Raw genomic sequence first — 16,890 nt, forward strand, 5'->3', positions numbered from 1 at the left:
TAATATTTTTAATAGAGATGGAGTTTCACCATGTTGTCCAGGCTGGTCTTGAACTCCTGACCGCAGGCGATCCGTTGGCTTCGGCCTCCCAAAGTGCTGGGATTACAGGTATGAGCCACCACGCCCGGAAATACAACTTTAAAAAAAAAAAAAAAAAAAAAAGCCAGTATGGTTTCCCAGAGAGAAAAGCTTTTATGAAGGCTTTACTCACATTTACCAAGCCCTTCAAAGCAATCCTGACTTCTTCATTAGCTTCTCTTAGGCACAATAGGCACAGTGCCTAGAGCTACAATACTTTAAAAAGCCCACGAAAGACCGGGCAGGGTGGCACACGCACTTTGGGAGGCCAAGGTGAGAGGATTGCTTGAGCCCAGGGGGTCGAGGCTACAGTGAGCTATGATCTCAGCCTAAGCAACAGAGCAAAACCCTGTCCAAAAAAAAAAAAAAAACCACACATGAAAATGTTTTAATATATTTAACAACAAGAATTTTAAAAAAATGAATACAATTTAGACTTGAGCATACTTATCTTTATACCAAAAGAGTTATAAAATATAATTTTCAATATTTTTTTAACAGAAGAAAGGCCCCCAAAGACAAAAGTGCCTCAGGCCTCCAGAAGGCATGAAGTGGCCCTATTTCTAGGGAATCAGGCTGATGAAACTCTGAACCATGAAGAGTGATCTTTATTTGGCAGTTCTTTTTTGTTTTGTTTTGTTTTGTTTTTTGAGACGGAATCTCGCTCTGTCACCCAGGCTGGAGTGCAGTGGCGTGATCTCGGCTCATTGCAACCTCTGCCTCCCAGGTTCAAGTGATTCTCCTGCCTCAGCCCGAGTAGCTGGGACTACAGGTGCACACCACCATGCCCAGATAATTTTTGTATTTTTAGTAGAGATGGGGTTTCACCATGTTGGCCAGGATGGTCTTGATCTCTTGACCTTGTGATCCGCCCACCTTGGCCTCCCAAAGTGCTGGAATTACAGGTGTGATATTTGGCAGTTCTAATACTGAGGATGAAAGCCAGAGAGCAGGAGGGTGAGGGAGGAAGGAACCAAAGGTGAGAACTTGGCAGCATCTGAGATTGGCCATGAGAGGAAGCAAGGAGAGAATGTGGATAGCATTGCTTGAGCATTGGGACTGCGATGCTCAGTCTGTTGGAAAACAAAGAGGAAAGGACCAGGAGGAAAGCAAAGGCTGGAAATGGGGAGTGATGCGGGGCGGGGCACAGGGGCAGGGCTGCTAATTGAGGCAGAAGGTTCCTAGAGAAGATAGAAACAACACTTACATCTGAGCAGGTGTCTGGTTTACTGGCAGAATCTCAAGGAAGGATTTAATTGTGATTCAACTTCAGGCTTGTGGCAAGAAGGTGCAAAAGATTTTAAGAAACATGGAGACCAGGTTCACTTTTCTGCTTAAATCAAACTGATCCTTATCTCTTATGTTTCTGTAATACTAGTAAGCAACAGCACGTTCAATGGCTGTTATGTTTATTTATGAGAGTAACTGAAAAAACTGTTTTAAGCCGATAAATTTACATTATCCTGGAAATGTGTGAATTCATTCTCTTGGCTTCCTGCAGTCCACAGAGTTCTTTGACCTCATGAATGTGAACCCTGAAATTAGGACCCCTGGCTTGTGGTCTATTGCCCAGCAGTCTCCTGGAGATTCTCTGCTGGGCAGGCTTCTGGTGTTCTGATGCCTTTGCTGGGTCTGAGCAGGACTGGCTACATAATTTGCAGGCCGCAGTGCAAAATGAAAATGCAGAGCCTCTTTTCAAAAGGATTAAGAATGTCTTTTTTTTTTTTTTGAGACAAGAGTCTTGCTCTGTCACCCGGGCTGGAGTGCAGTGGCACGATCTCGGCTCACTGCAGCCTCTGCCCCCCAGGTTCCGGTGATTCTCCTGCCTTGGCCTCCTGGATGGCTGGGATTACAGGCGCACGCCACCACACCCGGCTAATTTTTGTATTTTTAGTAAAGATGGGGTTTTACCATGTTGGCCAGGCTGGTCTCAAACTCATGACCTCACGTGATCCGCCCTCCTCGGCCTCCCAAAGTGCAGGGATTACAGGTGTGAGCCACCGTGCCCGGCCAAGAATTTCAAGATGGAGATGTCAGGGCATTAAACCAAGCACAGGGGCCTTCCAAGCACAAGTGAGGTTGGCTCCTGCATTGGGTGTTACAGCAAACCTCAGGCAGTGAGTAGGCTGGGGCAAGGCAGGTGGGCTGGGTTTAAAGCAGCCAAACCAGGAGGCAAGATTTTGCAGAGGAGTCAGGGCTGTGTTGAAATGACAGCCCTGGGCTCTGGCAGTAGGATCCCTAGCCCTGCCTCCCATGCAGGCTGCCCCAACTGGCTCCTCCACTCCTGGGCTCCCCAAGCTTTTCAGGATGAGCTGGTTTGGTCTTGGGTGATGTCAGAGAGACGCAGCAGGAAAAGGATCAAGTGGGTGGGGATTGTGGAACATTCCTGAGAAGAACCAGGGAACATGAGGGCTCCAAATTACTCTCCCCAAAACAATGACAACATGGCCTTTCTAACTATCCCCTGCCTGAATGTGCCTCTTCCTGGAGCTGCTCGGGGCTGGCTGCATAGATAGAAAATAGAGAAATCAGAGACAAACCCAGTGCTGGTGGTCTAGACAGACCGTAGGATCACAGGCTTTGGAGTCAGACTGGCTGGTCTGGTTCTGATCCCAGCGCTGCCACTAATTAGCTGTGGCATCTCAGGCAAGTTTCTTAACCTCTCTTGGACTCTGTTTCCTTCTCTGTAAAATGGTGTAATAAAGCCTACTTCGGGAGAAGGCTGTGAGAAGTATGAGAGTTAATATAGGTAAAGTGTGTGGTAGCCATTCAATAGCTCTGTGATCTTGCATAAGTTATTTAACCTCCGTAAAGTATAAAACGAGGATAGGACCTACCTCCAGGACCATTCATTTAATCTATTGACCATTTCTGAGCACTGTGGCAGGTCCTGGAGACACGGAGTTGTAAGGTTTAAATGAAATAACAGAGGCACTGGGCTTGGCATGGGACCTAGGAGATGGTAAACACCCAATAATAAAGAAGAGTAGGCTGGGCGCGGTGGCTCACGCCTGTAATCCCAGCACTTTGGGAGGCTGAGGCGCACAGATCACGAGGTCAGAAGACTGAGACCATCCTGGCAAACACAGTGAAACCCTGTCTCTATTAAAAATACAAAAAAAAAAAAAAAAAAAAAATTAGCCGGGCGTGGTGGCGGGTGCCTGTAGTCCGAGCTACTCAGGAGACTGAGGCAGGAGAATGGCGTGAACCCGGGAGGCAGAGCTTGCAGTGAGCCGAGATCGCACCACTGCACTCCAGCCTGGGCGACAGAACGAGACTCCGTCTCAAAAAAGAAGAAGAAGAAAAAAAAAGAATAGTCATGAACTGTACCAAAAAATGACTATTTCTTAGCTGTTGGCTTTGACTATGATTTCAAATTTAGAGTTAGCCTCAGCCAGGACAAGGAGGTGCTCAGTGGTACCAGATCATTTCCAGAGTCCCCCGATTCAGAACATGCCTCACTCCCCTGTATCCTGCCCATGGAGCGCTAAGAGAGAAATAGTCTTTTTTTGCATAATTCATGACTATTCTTTATTATTGGGTCTTTATCGTCTACTAGGCCCCGTGCCAAGCCCAACACTTGTATTATTTCATTTAAATCTTCCAACTCTGTGTCTCCAGGGCCTGACACAGTGCTCAATAAATGTCAGTTGATTAAATGAACGGTCCTAGAGGTAGGTACTATTATCCCCACTTTATAGTTTGTAGAGATTAAATAACTTACTCAGGGTCACAGAGCTATTGAATGGCTGAGCCAGAACTTGAACCTGGGTGAGTCCACTTTGAAAACCGTGAGTGTTTACTTACCACAGTATACTGCCTTTGATGTAGTGAAGAGCTACAACTTAGAAAATAAGACTTAAGGCCAGGCGCGGTGGCTCATGCCTGTAATCCCGGCACTTTGGGAGGCCGAGGCGGGGAATCACGAGGTCAGGAGATCGAGACCATCCTGGTTAACATGGTGAAACCCTGTCTCTACTAAAAATACAAAAAAAAAATTAGGCGGGCATGGTGGCAGGCACCTGTAGTCCCAGCTACTCAGGAGGCTGAGGCAGGAGAACGGTGTGAACCCGGAAGGCAGAGCTTGTAGTGAGCCAAGATTGCACCACTGCACTCCGGCCTGGGTGACAGAGCAAGACTCCATCTCAAAGAAAAAAAAAAAGAAAAAAGAAAAAAAGAAAGAAAGAAAAAGAAAAGAAAAGAGAGAAAGAAAAAAAATAAGACTTAAGGCCAAGTGCGGTGGCTCACGCCTATAATTTCAGCACTTTGGGAGGCCGAGGCAGGTGGATCACCTGAGGTCAGGAGTTCAACACCAGCCTGGCCAACATGATGAAACCCTGTCTCTACTAATAATACAAAAATTAGCTGGGCGTGGTGGTGCATGCCTGTAATCCCAGCTACTCGGGAGGCTGAGGCAGTTGAATCGCTTGAACTCAGGAAGCAGAGGTTGCAGTGAGCCGAGATCGTGCCATTGCACTCCAGCCTGGGTGACAAGAGCAAAACTGTGTCTCAAAAAAAAAAAAGAAAAAGAAAGAAAGAAAAGAAGACTTAAGATTCGGGAAATAGGCCGGGCGCGGTGGCTCAAGCCTGTAATCCCAGCACTTTGGGAGGCCGAGACGGGCGGATCACGAGGTCGGGAGATTGAGACCATCCTGGCTAACACGGTGAAACCCCGTCTCTACTAAAAAAATACAAAAAACTAGCCGGGCGAGGTGGCGGGCGCCTGTAGTCCCAGCTACTCGGGAGGCTGAGGCAGGAGAATGGCGTGAACCCGGGAGGCGGAGCTTGCAGTGAACCGAGATCCGGCCACTGCACTCCAGCCTGGGCCACAGAGCGAGACTCCGTCTCAAAAAAAAAAAAAAAAAAAAAAAGATTCGGGAAATAAATACCCTTGCTTGAAAGAGGAAACCCACGAGCATGGAGTCATGCTAAATTGAAACAGGCAGCATGCCCTTTTTCAACATTCAGCATTGATAAAAGAAAGAGAAAACACTCAAACTGGTTGTCCTGAAATCAAAAAAAAATACACAGCACTTTTCTCATTATATCAACGAATCAAGGGGAGAAAATGGTAAAGAAAGTAAAAAACTAGGAATTCTAATAACACACTTGAGCTCTTTGAGCATGTCTAGTTAAGAGCACAGTCTCGGCCAGGCGTGGTGGCTCACGCCTGTAATCCCAGCATTTTGGGAGGCAGAGGCAGGTGGATCATGAGGTCAGGAGTTTGAGACCAGCCTGGCCAATGTGGTGAAACCCCGTCTCTACTAAAAATACAAAAACATTAGCCTGGTGTAGTGACACGCGCCTGTAGTCCCAGCTACTCAGGAGGCTGAGGCAGGAGAATACCGTGAACCCGGGAGGCGGTGCTTGCAGGGAGCGGAGATTGCGCCACTGCACTCCAGCTTGGGCGACAGAGTGATACTCTGTCAAAAAAAAAAAAAAAAAAAAAAGCACAGTGTCTGGAGTCAGGCATATCTGGATTTGAATTCTGCCTCTTCCACTTGCTACCTGTGTGACCTTAGGCAAGTTACGTAGCCTCTTTACGTATCAGTTTCCTCATCAGCAAAACAGAACACCCCTCCATAGGGTTGTTGTATGGGTGGATGAGATAATGTATGTAAATCACTTAGCACAACAGTCAGCATATAGTCATTGATCAAGAAATATTTGTTCCTAGTAGTACTAGTATTCCATTCTCTTTCCCCATTCTAAAATCAAAATTTGACGAAATAACCGGGAGAAATTGATCCCAAGAGACATGACAAGTCAGGATGGTTTTTAAAGCTGTGGAGTTTTAAACCAGACTCACTGCTCTATCTACAATTGAGAGTTATTCCAAACATACTTCTCTTTGGAGGCAATCTCAGTACAGTTTGGCCCACATAGTAGACATGTTTTAGATTACTTCAGAGGCCAAGTTAAATGACACGTTCCCTTGGTCTTCATCCAGATGACTTAATTCTAACCCTCTTAATCCCATGCAAAGCTCAAGGCAATCAGATGTACATTATTGTTGGACCATTTATAACTTAGGAGGTTTGTTTTTTTTTTTGACATTGCATTGATTGAGGCTTTGGACATTCCAAATTGAACTCCACCATCAACACACATGCACACCACACACACACACACCCCCTACAACTCCTCCCAAGCAACATAGTCCGAGAATGCAAATATAACTGACTACAAGCAGATGGAATCACTACCTAACTATACTCCTCAAGCTTGGGCAGATAAACATTTCCCAATGATGAACAAGCCATTGGAGCTCAGACTTGGCACCTGGGTTGACCCCCAGCTCCACCCTTCCTCTAAGCTACTCTTGAAGCCATGGCAGAAGAATGCCACAGTGGGGTAGCCCCTGTCAGAGGAGGAAATCCCAAATGGAAGCTTCTTCCAGAATTTCCAGGCTGCAGGAAACAATGAAATTCAAACATTGGATAACTCTTACTCATCAAGAGGGTCCTTTAATGGTGGAATGGGTTCAACACATTCTTCCCCTTAAAACTTTTCATCATTGGATTAAATCCACAGCCTGAGGTTTTCAAGCTCTTCATCAACTGGTCCTGCTTCTCAAGCCAGCCAACCTTATCTTCCTCAGCTCACTAAAACGAACATTCTGCTTTAGACTGGCTCACCTTCAAAGGGACCCCAATTCCAACAAACAGTCCCCAACCCATGTCCTTCGTCTGCTCATTTATCCACATATCCATCCAGTAAGAATTTACTGAACACCTATTATGTGCTCTGCACTGTTTTTAACACAGAAGGACAATGGTTTCTATTTTCCAGGTCCACAGCCTGGTGGGAGAAACACTACCGGGTGACAAGGGGCATGCCAGAGAGGTCTACAGAGTCTTCTCTCAAAGGGAAACTTGTTTTCCCCCCATGATATGCCTCATATCACACACACATGCACGCTTACACACACCTACACACAACTCTAACCTACACTGGTTTCTTTATCTTTTTGCACTTTTTTTTTGAAATGGAGTCTTGCTCTGTCACCCAGACTGGAGTGCAGTGGTGTGATCTCGGCTCACTGCAACCGCCACCTCCCAGGTTCAAGCAATTCTCCTGCCTCTGCCTCCCGAGTAGCTGGGATTACACGCATGCGCCACCATGCCTGACTAATTTTTGTATTTTTAGTAGAGACAGGGTTTTGCCATGTTGGCCAGGCTGGTCTCAAACTCCTGACTTCAGGTGATCCGCCCGTCTCAGCCTCCCAAAGTGCTGGGATTACAGGCGTGAGCCACCGAGCCCGGCTTCACACCCTTTTTAGAGCCTCTGCAGCAAGTCTCTGTGGTGTATAAACTTATGAAGAAGCACCTGAGTATACGTTGCTTTGTGTTGTTCTCTAATCACCTCCTACAAACGACTTCTCGCCATCCCTCATGATCATAGATAGAGGTTAAATTCTTCACATTGCCTTGCACTTTTCCTGAGCACAGAATGAGCACCTGGGTAGCCCCTTGGCCTGCTGATCTTTTCTCCATGCTGCAGCCAGAGTGATCTTTACAAAACACAGACATCATCTCCTTTCTTAAAAAACCTTCATTGGATTTCTTGCTCTGAGGATAAAGATGAAAATCATAACACAACCAGAGGCGCTGAGCCTGGTCAGTCTCGTCTGCCTCTCGCAGCGCCCTGCTGTGCTCTCCCAGCTATCAGTTCCCTCCTTGAGACTTTTGCAACCCTGCCTGGAACCCTCCCCACTCCCTTCCCCATTTTGCCTTTTGAATCTTACTCATCCTTCATATTTCAGCTCAAGCAGCCCTCCCCTGGAAACCTTCCTACATCTACCAAATGAGATCAAGTTCCTCTTTGTCTTTTGACTTCATGAAATTGTTTATTTCCTTAAGAGCATTTATCTCAGTTGTAATTAAACCTTAATTAGTGGGATGATTTGATTAATAACCGCCACCCCACTAGGTTGTAAGCTACATGAGAACAGTGGTTGTGTCTAGTTTTGCTCACAATGCTGCTATTTCTAGCACCTGTCCCAGTACTGACACATAATAAATATTTGCTGGATGACTCAATCCATGAATAAGTGAACATTAAATGCCTAAATGTACCAAGTTCTCAATCCTGAGAATACAAAGATAATTAAGACTGGATCTCTACTCTTACGGAGTTCAGAGTCAGGGGGCAAAGACATAAACAAAAGTTCAAAGGGTACTGAGTGGTGGGATTGATTTTCAACATCTGCCGTGGACACAGAGTTGGAGGAATAACACTGTGAGTGCCATGGCACTTGATCTTGATGCTTAATCTTGACACTTGGTTACCATTAGGTCATATTTCCTATATTCACCCAGATCATGAAGGGCCTTCGCCATGCTTAAGAGTTTGCACTTTAGCTCTGATTTCAATCCGGGCAATAAATCTTCCATAAAACTTTTTAAGTTTTGTGTTTTAATAGACACATAGCAATTGTACATATTTATGGTGCACAGTAAAAATAGACTATGCTTTTGTTTGTTTGTTTTTTGAGAGAGGGTCTCACTTTGTCACCCAGGCTGGAGTGCAGTGATGCAAATATGGATCACTGCAGCCTCAACCTCGTGGGCTCAAACAATTCTCCTGCCTCAGCCCGCAAGCAGCTGGGACTACAGGCTCACACCAGCACAGTGGGCTAATTTTTAAATTTTTTTGTAGAGACGGGGTTTCACCATCTTGCCCAAGGTGGTCTTGAACTCCTGAGCTGAAGTCATCCACCCGCCTCAGACTTCCAGAGTGCTGGGATTACAGGTGCGAGCCACTGCACCGGGCCGGCTACACTTTTACATGTCTGCAAAGTAGGGCTGTTTGAGCTCCCTTCCTCCCCAGTGACTCCATGGTTCTGCAGTAAGAATCAGTTCCCAGTAGCAGGGCTTCAAGTAATAGCTTAGGGACCTGGCAGAGGTTAAAAGGTCAAAGGACTGGAATTGGATGCCACCTGGTGGCCTGAGTTGAGCTTCCCTGTTTTTCAGTGCCAGGGGCAAGGACAGTTTGCCTTTTTTTTTTTTTTTTTTTTTTGAGATAGGGTCTCACACTGTCATCCAGTCTGAAGCGCAGTGGTGTGATCTCGGCTCACTGCAACCTCGGCCTTTCAGGCTCAAGCAATCCTCCCACCTCAGCCTTCTGAGTAACTGGGACAACAGGCATGCAACACCTGGCCTGACTAACTTTTTTTTTTTTAATTTAGCTGGGGTTTTGCCATGTTTCTCAGGCTGGTCTTGAACTCCCGGGCTCAAGTGATCTGCCCGCCTTGGCCTCCCAGGGTGCTGGGAGAGTTTACTCTTTGCTCTGCCTCTTTCTCTGCATTCAGTGAAAATCGTTCATCAGTACTCAAAAATGGTAAGTGTGCCTAGAGAACTAGGAAAGAGACAGAATTAATATGTCCATAGGAGGAAAGGATAGCCTGGTTCAAAGAAAATCCCTGACAAGCTCACCCATAGCAGGCGGTCTTGGGGTGGCCAGGCATGGCTTGGACTTGGGATGAAAGAAATGAAAGGAAACTCACAGGTGTAGGCTAATTTCTAAACTGGAATAGGTTTGCCCATGATAAAAGGTGGTGTAACCAGAAGGAGGAGTCCCCTCACATTTCCTCAGAACTGCCCTCAAGGATGCCCTACAGATTCTGGTGCTCATTTTCCAAGGCAATCAGTTTGAGCCTCCATGCCACTGATAGTCTTTCTGTTCTTTGCCAGACCTGTGTCTCTTTTTGATTCTCAGTTATCACTCTGAAGCAATCTCAAAGCCTAATTGATACAAACATGATACTGGCTGAGCAAGAGCTATCTTACCTCTACTGTGAATATCCGCTCTTTAAATGCAGTAACAGAAAGATTCTTTTTTTTTTTTTTCTTTTTTGAGACGGAGTCTTGCTCAGTCGCCCAGGCTGGAGCGCGGTGGCGCAATCTCGGCTCACTGCAAGCTCCGCCTCCTGGGTTCACGCCATTCTCCTGCCTCAGCCTCCAGAGTAGCTGGGACTACAGGCGTCCGCCACCACGCCCAGCTAATTTTTTTGTATTTTTAGTAGAGACGGGGTTTCACTGTGTTAGCCAGGATGGTCTCGATCTCCTGACCTCGTGATCCACCCACCTCGGCCTCCCAAAGTGCTGGGATTACAGGCTTGAGCCACCGTGCCCAGCCCAGAAAGATTCTTAGAGGAGGTAACCCTGAGTTAAATCTTAAGAATTAAAAAGAGTTCACCCAGGGCCAGGAGTGGTGGCTCATGCCTGTAATCCCAGCACTTTGGGAGGATGAGGTGGGAGAGTCACTTGAGTCCAGGAGTTCAAGACCAGCCCAGGCAACATGGTGAAACCTTGTCTCTACAAAAAATACAAAACTTAGCCATGCATGGTGGCACACAACTGTAGTCAAAGCTACCTGGGAGGCTGAGGCAGGAGGATTGCGATTGCCTGAGCCTGAGCCCAAGAGGCAGAGGCTGCAATGAGCTGAGATTGCACCACCGCATTCCAGCCTGGTTGATAGAGCGAGACTCTGTCAAAAAAAAAAAAAAAAAAAAAAAAGTTACCTGGTCAAAGAGAAAGGGAAAGGGGGAAGTCCATAAAAAGAGAACATCATGTGCAAAGGCACAGAGGACAGAAATATCATAAAATGTGCACAGAAATACCCACAGTTGTTAAGATCTTCTTTGGCCTAGTCCCTCTAATGAATGGAGACTCCAGCAGAAGATATATTGCATTTATTCAAATACAGTTCACATTAAATATAAATTATATTTAACTATGATGGGGTTGAGTTGCGTGACTCGTGGCCATAATGTTACCTTTTGTAGGCATGTACTGATGTTAATTTTTCAGGATTTTTTGGTATATGTTTTGAAGCCAATACCTTTTTTTAAACCTCAGGTCTATATGGCACCTGATGAATAAAACAGCATAGCACTGAGCAGTTCAGAGTTAATGAGGATAAAATTCAAAGTAGAGAATGAAGAGATGAGAGCAGAGAAGCAACTGGGAGCCAAGGTATAGGAAGGCTCATGTGCCATATAAGTGACTTGGACTTTATCGCAGCACTACATAATGTTAATTAGTATTAACAGCATTCATTTACTTACGAATACTTATGCAGCCTGGAACTGTTCTAGACAAAACAGATAAAATCTCTACCCTCAAGACACTTACATTATCACAAGTCATTAAAGAATTTTGATCAGGAGAGTGTCTCCATTAGACATGCCTGGAACATAGCTCCCCCTGGGGATGGTGTAGAAGATGGATTGGAGAGGGTCAAGAGTGGAAACAGGGAGATTTGTTAGAAGGCTGATGCAGAAGTAGGGCTCTAGACCTGTGCAAAAGTGAGCCATAGAAAGCTAAGAAGAAAAGCAAGATATGAAAAAGAGAGCTCCGGGATGGGCATCAAGAGATCCAAGTCCCAGTAACAAATCTGCCATTAATATTTCTCCTCTTTGACCCTCAGTTTCTCCATTTGCAAAATGAAGGAGTCTTTTCTATTCATTATTATTTCTTCATAGTACTATTATTATTGCATAGAAAAATCAAGTGTGTATATTGGGAGGACTACTTATGGATCAGCTCTTGGCAAAACTGGGAAACAGACAACATTGGCCTTGAGTTTCCTTATGAAAATTCCCATAAAATATCAAGCAACAGGACACGCTGTCACTCAGCCTTACCAAGCTGGGAGAGGGGTCAGGGGGGAGGACTCCCTTCTACTTGGACCTACAGCAAGTGCTTTGTTGATATTTGAAAAAGAACATCAAGGACATTATGTGCTGTTCTAACTGTTAGCATTTCTCTTCCTAATAAAAGTGGCTCATATTTAGAGTGATAAGGATATGCCAGGCACAGTTCTAGGCATCTTATGTGCATCATTTCATTCAATTTTCACTACAGCCCTGTGAGGCAGGTATTGTTCTTTTTTAATTGTATCGTTTAATGGACATGTCATAATTTTACATATTCATGGAGTACCTAGTGATTTTCAATATGTATCAATATGTATAGTGATCAGATCAAGGCAATTAGCGTGTCTATTATCTCAAACAATTTGTTATTTATTTGTGTTGAAGGTGTTCTATCTTCCCTCTAGCTATTTGAAACTATACATTATTATTAACTATAGTCATTTCACATATTCTTATTCATATTTCATAGTTGAGAAAATTAAGATCCAGAGAGATTAAGTAAATCTACAGAGTTAAAAAGAGGCAGAAATGGGGTTACTGACAATTACACTGTACCTTTCACATCAGATAGCTTTCTTAGCTAATGCTTCCCTTATGTGCAACGATTGAACAGCTAAAAAAATGGTGTGAGTAATGTGGCTTTCTGAGGGGTGTGGCCTAGACTGGTCACAGGATTTAGCGTCAAGTAGATTGGGATTACAAGGGCTCAGGGAAGTGACAAGGCTGAGTTCAGAGCCAGAAGACCTGAAAACTGTTTCTTAAGATTGTTCTACATTCCAAGTTGCCAAAATTAAGACCCATATAGCAAATGCACTTGGGGAACCCACCCTGGTTACAAATCCAAGTCCTAAGCTATTCCTGATCTGCTTCTTAAGCAGCAAAATATAGGGGTAGAAGATGTAATAGAACTCGATGCCTTCTCAATTTTATTTGTGTGTGTGTGTTTTATTTTTGTCTATTATTTTTTTTTTTGACAGGGTCTCACTCTGATACCCAGGCTAGAGTGCAGTGGTGTGATCTTGGCTCACTGTAGCCTCCACCTCCTGGGTTCAAGCAATTCTTCTGCTTCAGCCTTCCAAGTAGCTGGGACTATAGGCGCATGCCACCATGCCCAGCTAATTTTTACATTTTTTTAGTAGAGTCAGAGTTTCACCATGTTGGCCAGGCTGGTCTCAAATTCCTGACCTCAAGTGATGTGCCCGCCTTGGCCTCCCAAAGTGCTGGAAGTACAGGCGTGGGCCACCATGCTCGGCCTTGTGTGTTTTTTTTTACAGTGACTTTTGAGCTGAAAATATCCTTTTACTTTTTGGTTTCTTTCTACTATGGCTGTTGTTTTTAAATCTACCCCCCTTTAAACTTTTCTTGTTTTCTTTTAGATTCCGCCTTGCTTTGCCAGAGTCCAATCGCAGCAATATTGAGGTAGGAATCTGAGTTCTTGGGGTTACCAGACACTGGAAGAGCAAGGATTCTCCTACTATATATAATACCAAGTTAATTGTTTTCTCTGCCTCAGAGTCCTTGATTTCTGCATAATTGTAGGACTTGACTTTGAAATTCTGTATGCAGCTACTCATCAATTGAGTCCATTAACCATTCAAGAGAGGAACTCTACAGTTTACTTTTATTTATGCAGAAATACTTTTCTAAAAACTCAAAAGACTGTTGAGACACTGTATAATGCTCATATAGTAAAATGCTCATATTAGTAAAATATGTAAGACTATACATTAGGCATTCTCAGGGAATGCCTGTTTTCTCACTAAAATAATCCTCTACAGTTAGAGACGAGAATCCCAAAGGAATATGTAAATTACTAAGCCATGATTAGGTTTACGCTTTGAACACTTTCTGCTCATCTCCTAAAATTAGGTCAATGCTGCTTGTATGGAGACCTTTGTGGGAGGGGGGTTCCCAGCCTGATGACTTTCTGATGGGAAGAGGACACCCCAACATGTGACTTGGAATCCCCCTTCCCTCAAGCTTCAGGAAGATCAGCTAAATCACTACCTCATAGTGCCATGGATGGCACTACCAGAGAGAAGTTAAGTGGATTTTGGTGTCAGAATGCCCGGGTAGAATACTGCCTAGTTCATGGGCAGCACTACATAACGTTAATTATTAGTATTAGCAGTATTCATTTACTTACAAATACTTATTGAGCCTGGAACTGTTCTAGACAAAACAGATAAAATCTCTACCCTCAAGGCACTTACATTCTAAAGCAGTGGTTCTCAACTAGTGATTCTCAGCTAGGAACATTTGGCAATGTCTGAAGACATTTTTGGTTGTCACATCCTGGGACGGAAGGAGAGATGCTAATGACACTTGGTGGGTAGAGGCCAGGGATGCTGCTAAACATCTCACAGTGCACAAGACAGCTCCCAACAACAAAGAATGATCCATCCCAAAACGTCAAGAGTGCCACTATTGGGAAACCCTGTTCCAGAGTGTGTGTGATTGTGCTTATGTGTGCGTGACAGGCTGAGAGTAACAGAAAACAAACAAATATAGTTTTTACTAAAAAATACTATAGAGAAAAAGAAATTGGAATAGGCAGTGTGAGTAGGTATGGAGCTGAAATTACAACCTTGGGGTTTTTTTTTTGTTTTTTTTTTTTTTTTTTTTTTGAGACGGAGTCTTGCTCAGTCACCCAGGCTGGAGTGCAGTGGCACAATCTCCACTCACTGCAAGCTCTGCCTTCCGGGTTCATGCCATTCTCCTGCCTCAACCTCCCGAGTAGCTGGGACTACAGGCGCCCGCCATCACGCTCGGCTAATTTTTTTATATTTTTAGTAGAGATGGGGTTTCACCATGTTAGCCAGGATGGTCTCAATCTCCTGACCTCGTGATCCACCCGCCTCAGCCTCCCAAAGTGCTGGGATAACAGGCGTGAGCCACCATGCCCGGCCCAACCTTGGGGTTGTTGAAAGTATTAGCTGAGATTATACATGAAATGCACTTAGCACATTGACTACATAGTAGGCATTAAAGAAACAGTGGTCACTATTTTCATATTTGCAGTAACTATTTCAGTTATTGTCACTTCTGTGTTTTCATTATTTCAGTTATTGTCATTTTTATGTCAAGAGGCAGTGTAGTATAATAGTTTCATACATAAACTCTGAGGTCAAACTGCAAAAGTGAATTCCCACTGCCCATTTTCACTCTGGTGATACAGACATACCCACTGCACTCCATCCTGGGCGAGAGTGAGCCTCCATCTCAAAAAAAAAAAAAATTAATTTAAAGAAAAAGATAAATTGGGTGTTCTGGGGACGGCATTAGCTTTGGAGCATGATGTAATGCAAGGGAACTCCTGTGGCTGAGACTCTCAGTAAGTAAAGCGAAGATTGCTAATTGGGAAATCTAATAGTTGTTCTTGATTGTCTTGATAGATAGCTGAGCTGCCACGTTTGCTGACACCATGTAGTCCCTCTGAATTTGTATCACCAAAATCCAGTGCAGAGGGAAGCAGAAGTGTCCATCCTCAAGAGGGAAAAAGTTAGAAAACCCTGAAATATGATTTTCTACAAAGCTAGTATATCCCTCTGAGAAGATCCTACTGCACTCCAGCCTAGGTAACAGAGTAAAAAAAAAAAAAAGCCCAATCTGGCAACTGATTCTATTTCCTCTTTTATTTTAGGTCTTGAGGTTTGAAAATATTCTGTCCTCTATTCTTCACTTTGGAGTCCTCCCACTGGCCAATGGTAAGGGATTATTGGAAAACAATGTGACTGTAACATCGGCTAACATCTAACATCTGCATCAGCTGCACTGGGGATTGTTTGGGACTTTTCACCCTGAAGCTTGTACTTCTATCATGTTATCATGAATCCAGGCCAGCGTCAGAATTTGCAAAGTTTGTACCATCAATGACATGGTTGCACAATTAGTTATTCTAGATCCAAGCCCTGTTAGCAATTCTATTTGCAAACTCAGCAAGATCGGCTAACACTGGTTGAGTTAAGGAGATTGAAACCATGCTCCTTAGGCAGTAAAGAATCTCCTTCCAGTCAACCAGAAATGAGATTATTTTCCCTACGGGATATCTCTGTGTGTCTTATGCAAGGACCACTAATTGGATAGACACAGTTTTCAAGAATGATAATCCTGGGCCTTCTCCTTGCATAGCAATTGTTCATAAACCGCAGTATCTGGGGTCTGGCCCAGTTAAAATATTTTTTATATTAGACACCAAAATGTTCTCAAAACCCACTAATTAGGTATTTTCAAAATACACATTGGGCAGGCTAAAAATGGACAGCATTTCTCTACTGTCCAGATGAACATAATTGTAGGTGCATTTTTTATTAATCACAGATTAATGAGCAATTCTTCCAGGAAAATTCTAGGGACATATCAGAGAGATGCAAACGTGGAACCAGGGAGAATGAAAAGATCAATTATTAAAAAGCTATCCATGCTGGGCGCAATGGCTCACGCCTATAATCCCAGAACTCTGGGAGGCCAAGGCAGGCGGATCACCTGCGGTCAGGAGTTCGAGACCAGCCTGGCCAACATGGTGAAACCCCATCTCTACTAAAAATACAAAAATCTTAGCCAGGCATGGTGGTGGGCATCTGTAATCTCAGCTACTCAGGAGGCTGAGGCAGGAGAATCGCCTGAACCTGGGAGGCGGAGGTTGCAGTGAGCCAAGATCATGCCATTATATTCCAGCCTGGGCAACAAGAGCAAAACTCCATCTCAAAAAAAAAAAAAAAAAAAAAAAAAAAAAGGTGTCAGTCAGTCTCTTACTAAAAAGCTTGCTAAAACCTCTGTGCTTGTGCCCAATTATTTTTTGTCTTGTTCTATATTTTAGCAAAATTGCAGCAAGGATTTCCTCTGCCCAATCCGCACAAAATCTCATTCGTCAATTCAGATATTGAAGTTCTTGAGGTAAGAATGCAAATCTCACCTCTTAACTGACTCATTTCTTTTTATAGTAGACTAAGCCTCCTCCTGTTTTGCTTGTTGTTGTTGTTTTTGTCCTACTTTGCTTTTTCCCAGACCAAGGAATTTTATAAACATGTTTAGCTCTTAAATTACAATTAACAGAAAGTATTTACAGTTGAGTTTAAAAATCAGACCAAGATCAATTCCACTTAGCAGCCAAATCCACAGTACAAGAAGATGCCCTTTAGCACGCTTTA

The 16,890-nt window shown here is 44.1% G+C and overlaps 2 protein-coding genes across 4 annotated transcripts in view; one reads left to right on the top strand and one right to left on the bottom strand.

Annotated features, from left to right (window-relative positions):
- FBXO7 (F-box protein 7) overlaps nucleotides 1-16,890 on the bottom strand; it is an 89,527-nt gene that overhangs the window by 69,347 nt on the left and 3,290 nt on the right. The window lies entirely within an intron of this gene.
- BPIFC (BPI fold containing family C) overlaps nucleotides 1-16,890 on the top strand; it is a 54,503-nt gene that overhangs the window by 35,789 nt on the left and 1,824 nt on the right. For both annotated transcript variants that reach the window (XM_031655951.1, NM_001168776.1), the window contains 3 exons: nucleotides 13,117-13,159; nucleotides 15,384-15,447; nucleotides 16,560-16,636. In XM_031655951.1, coding sequence (XP_031511811.1) covers nucleotides 13,117-13,159; nucleotides 15,384-15,447; nucleotides 16,560-16,636 — 184 coding nt within the window. The remainder of the gene's footprint in view (nucleotides 1-13,116; nucleotides 13,160-15,383; nucleotides 15,448-16,559; nucleotides 16,637-16,890) is intronic.

This window comes from Papio anubis, chromosome 16 (genome assembly GCF_008728515.1).
Source record: "Papio anubis isolate 15944 chromosome 16, Panubis1.0, whole genome shotgun sequence".
Lineage (NCBI taxonomy): Eukaryota > Metazoa > Chordata > Mammalia > Primates > Cercopithecidae > Papio > Papio anubis.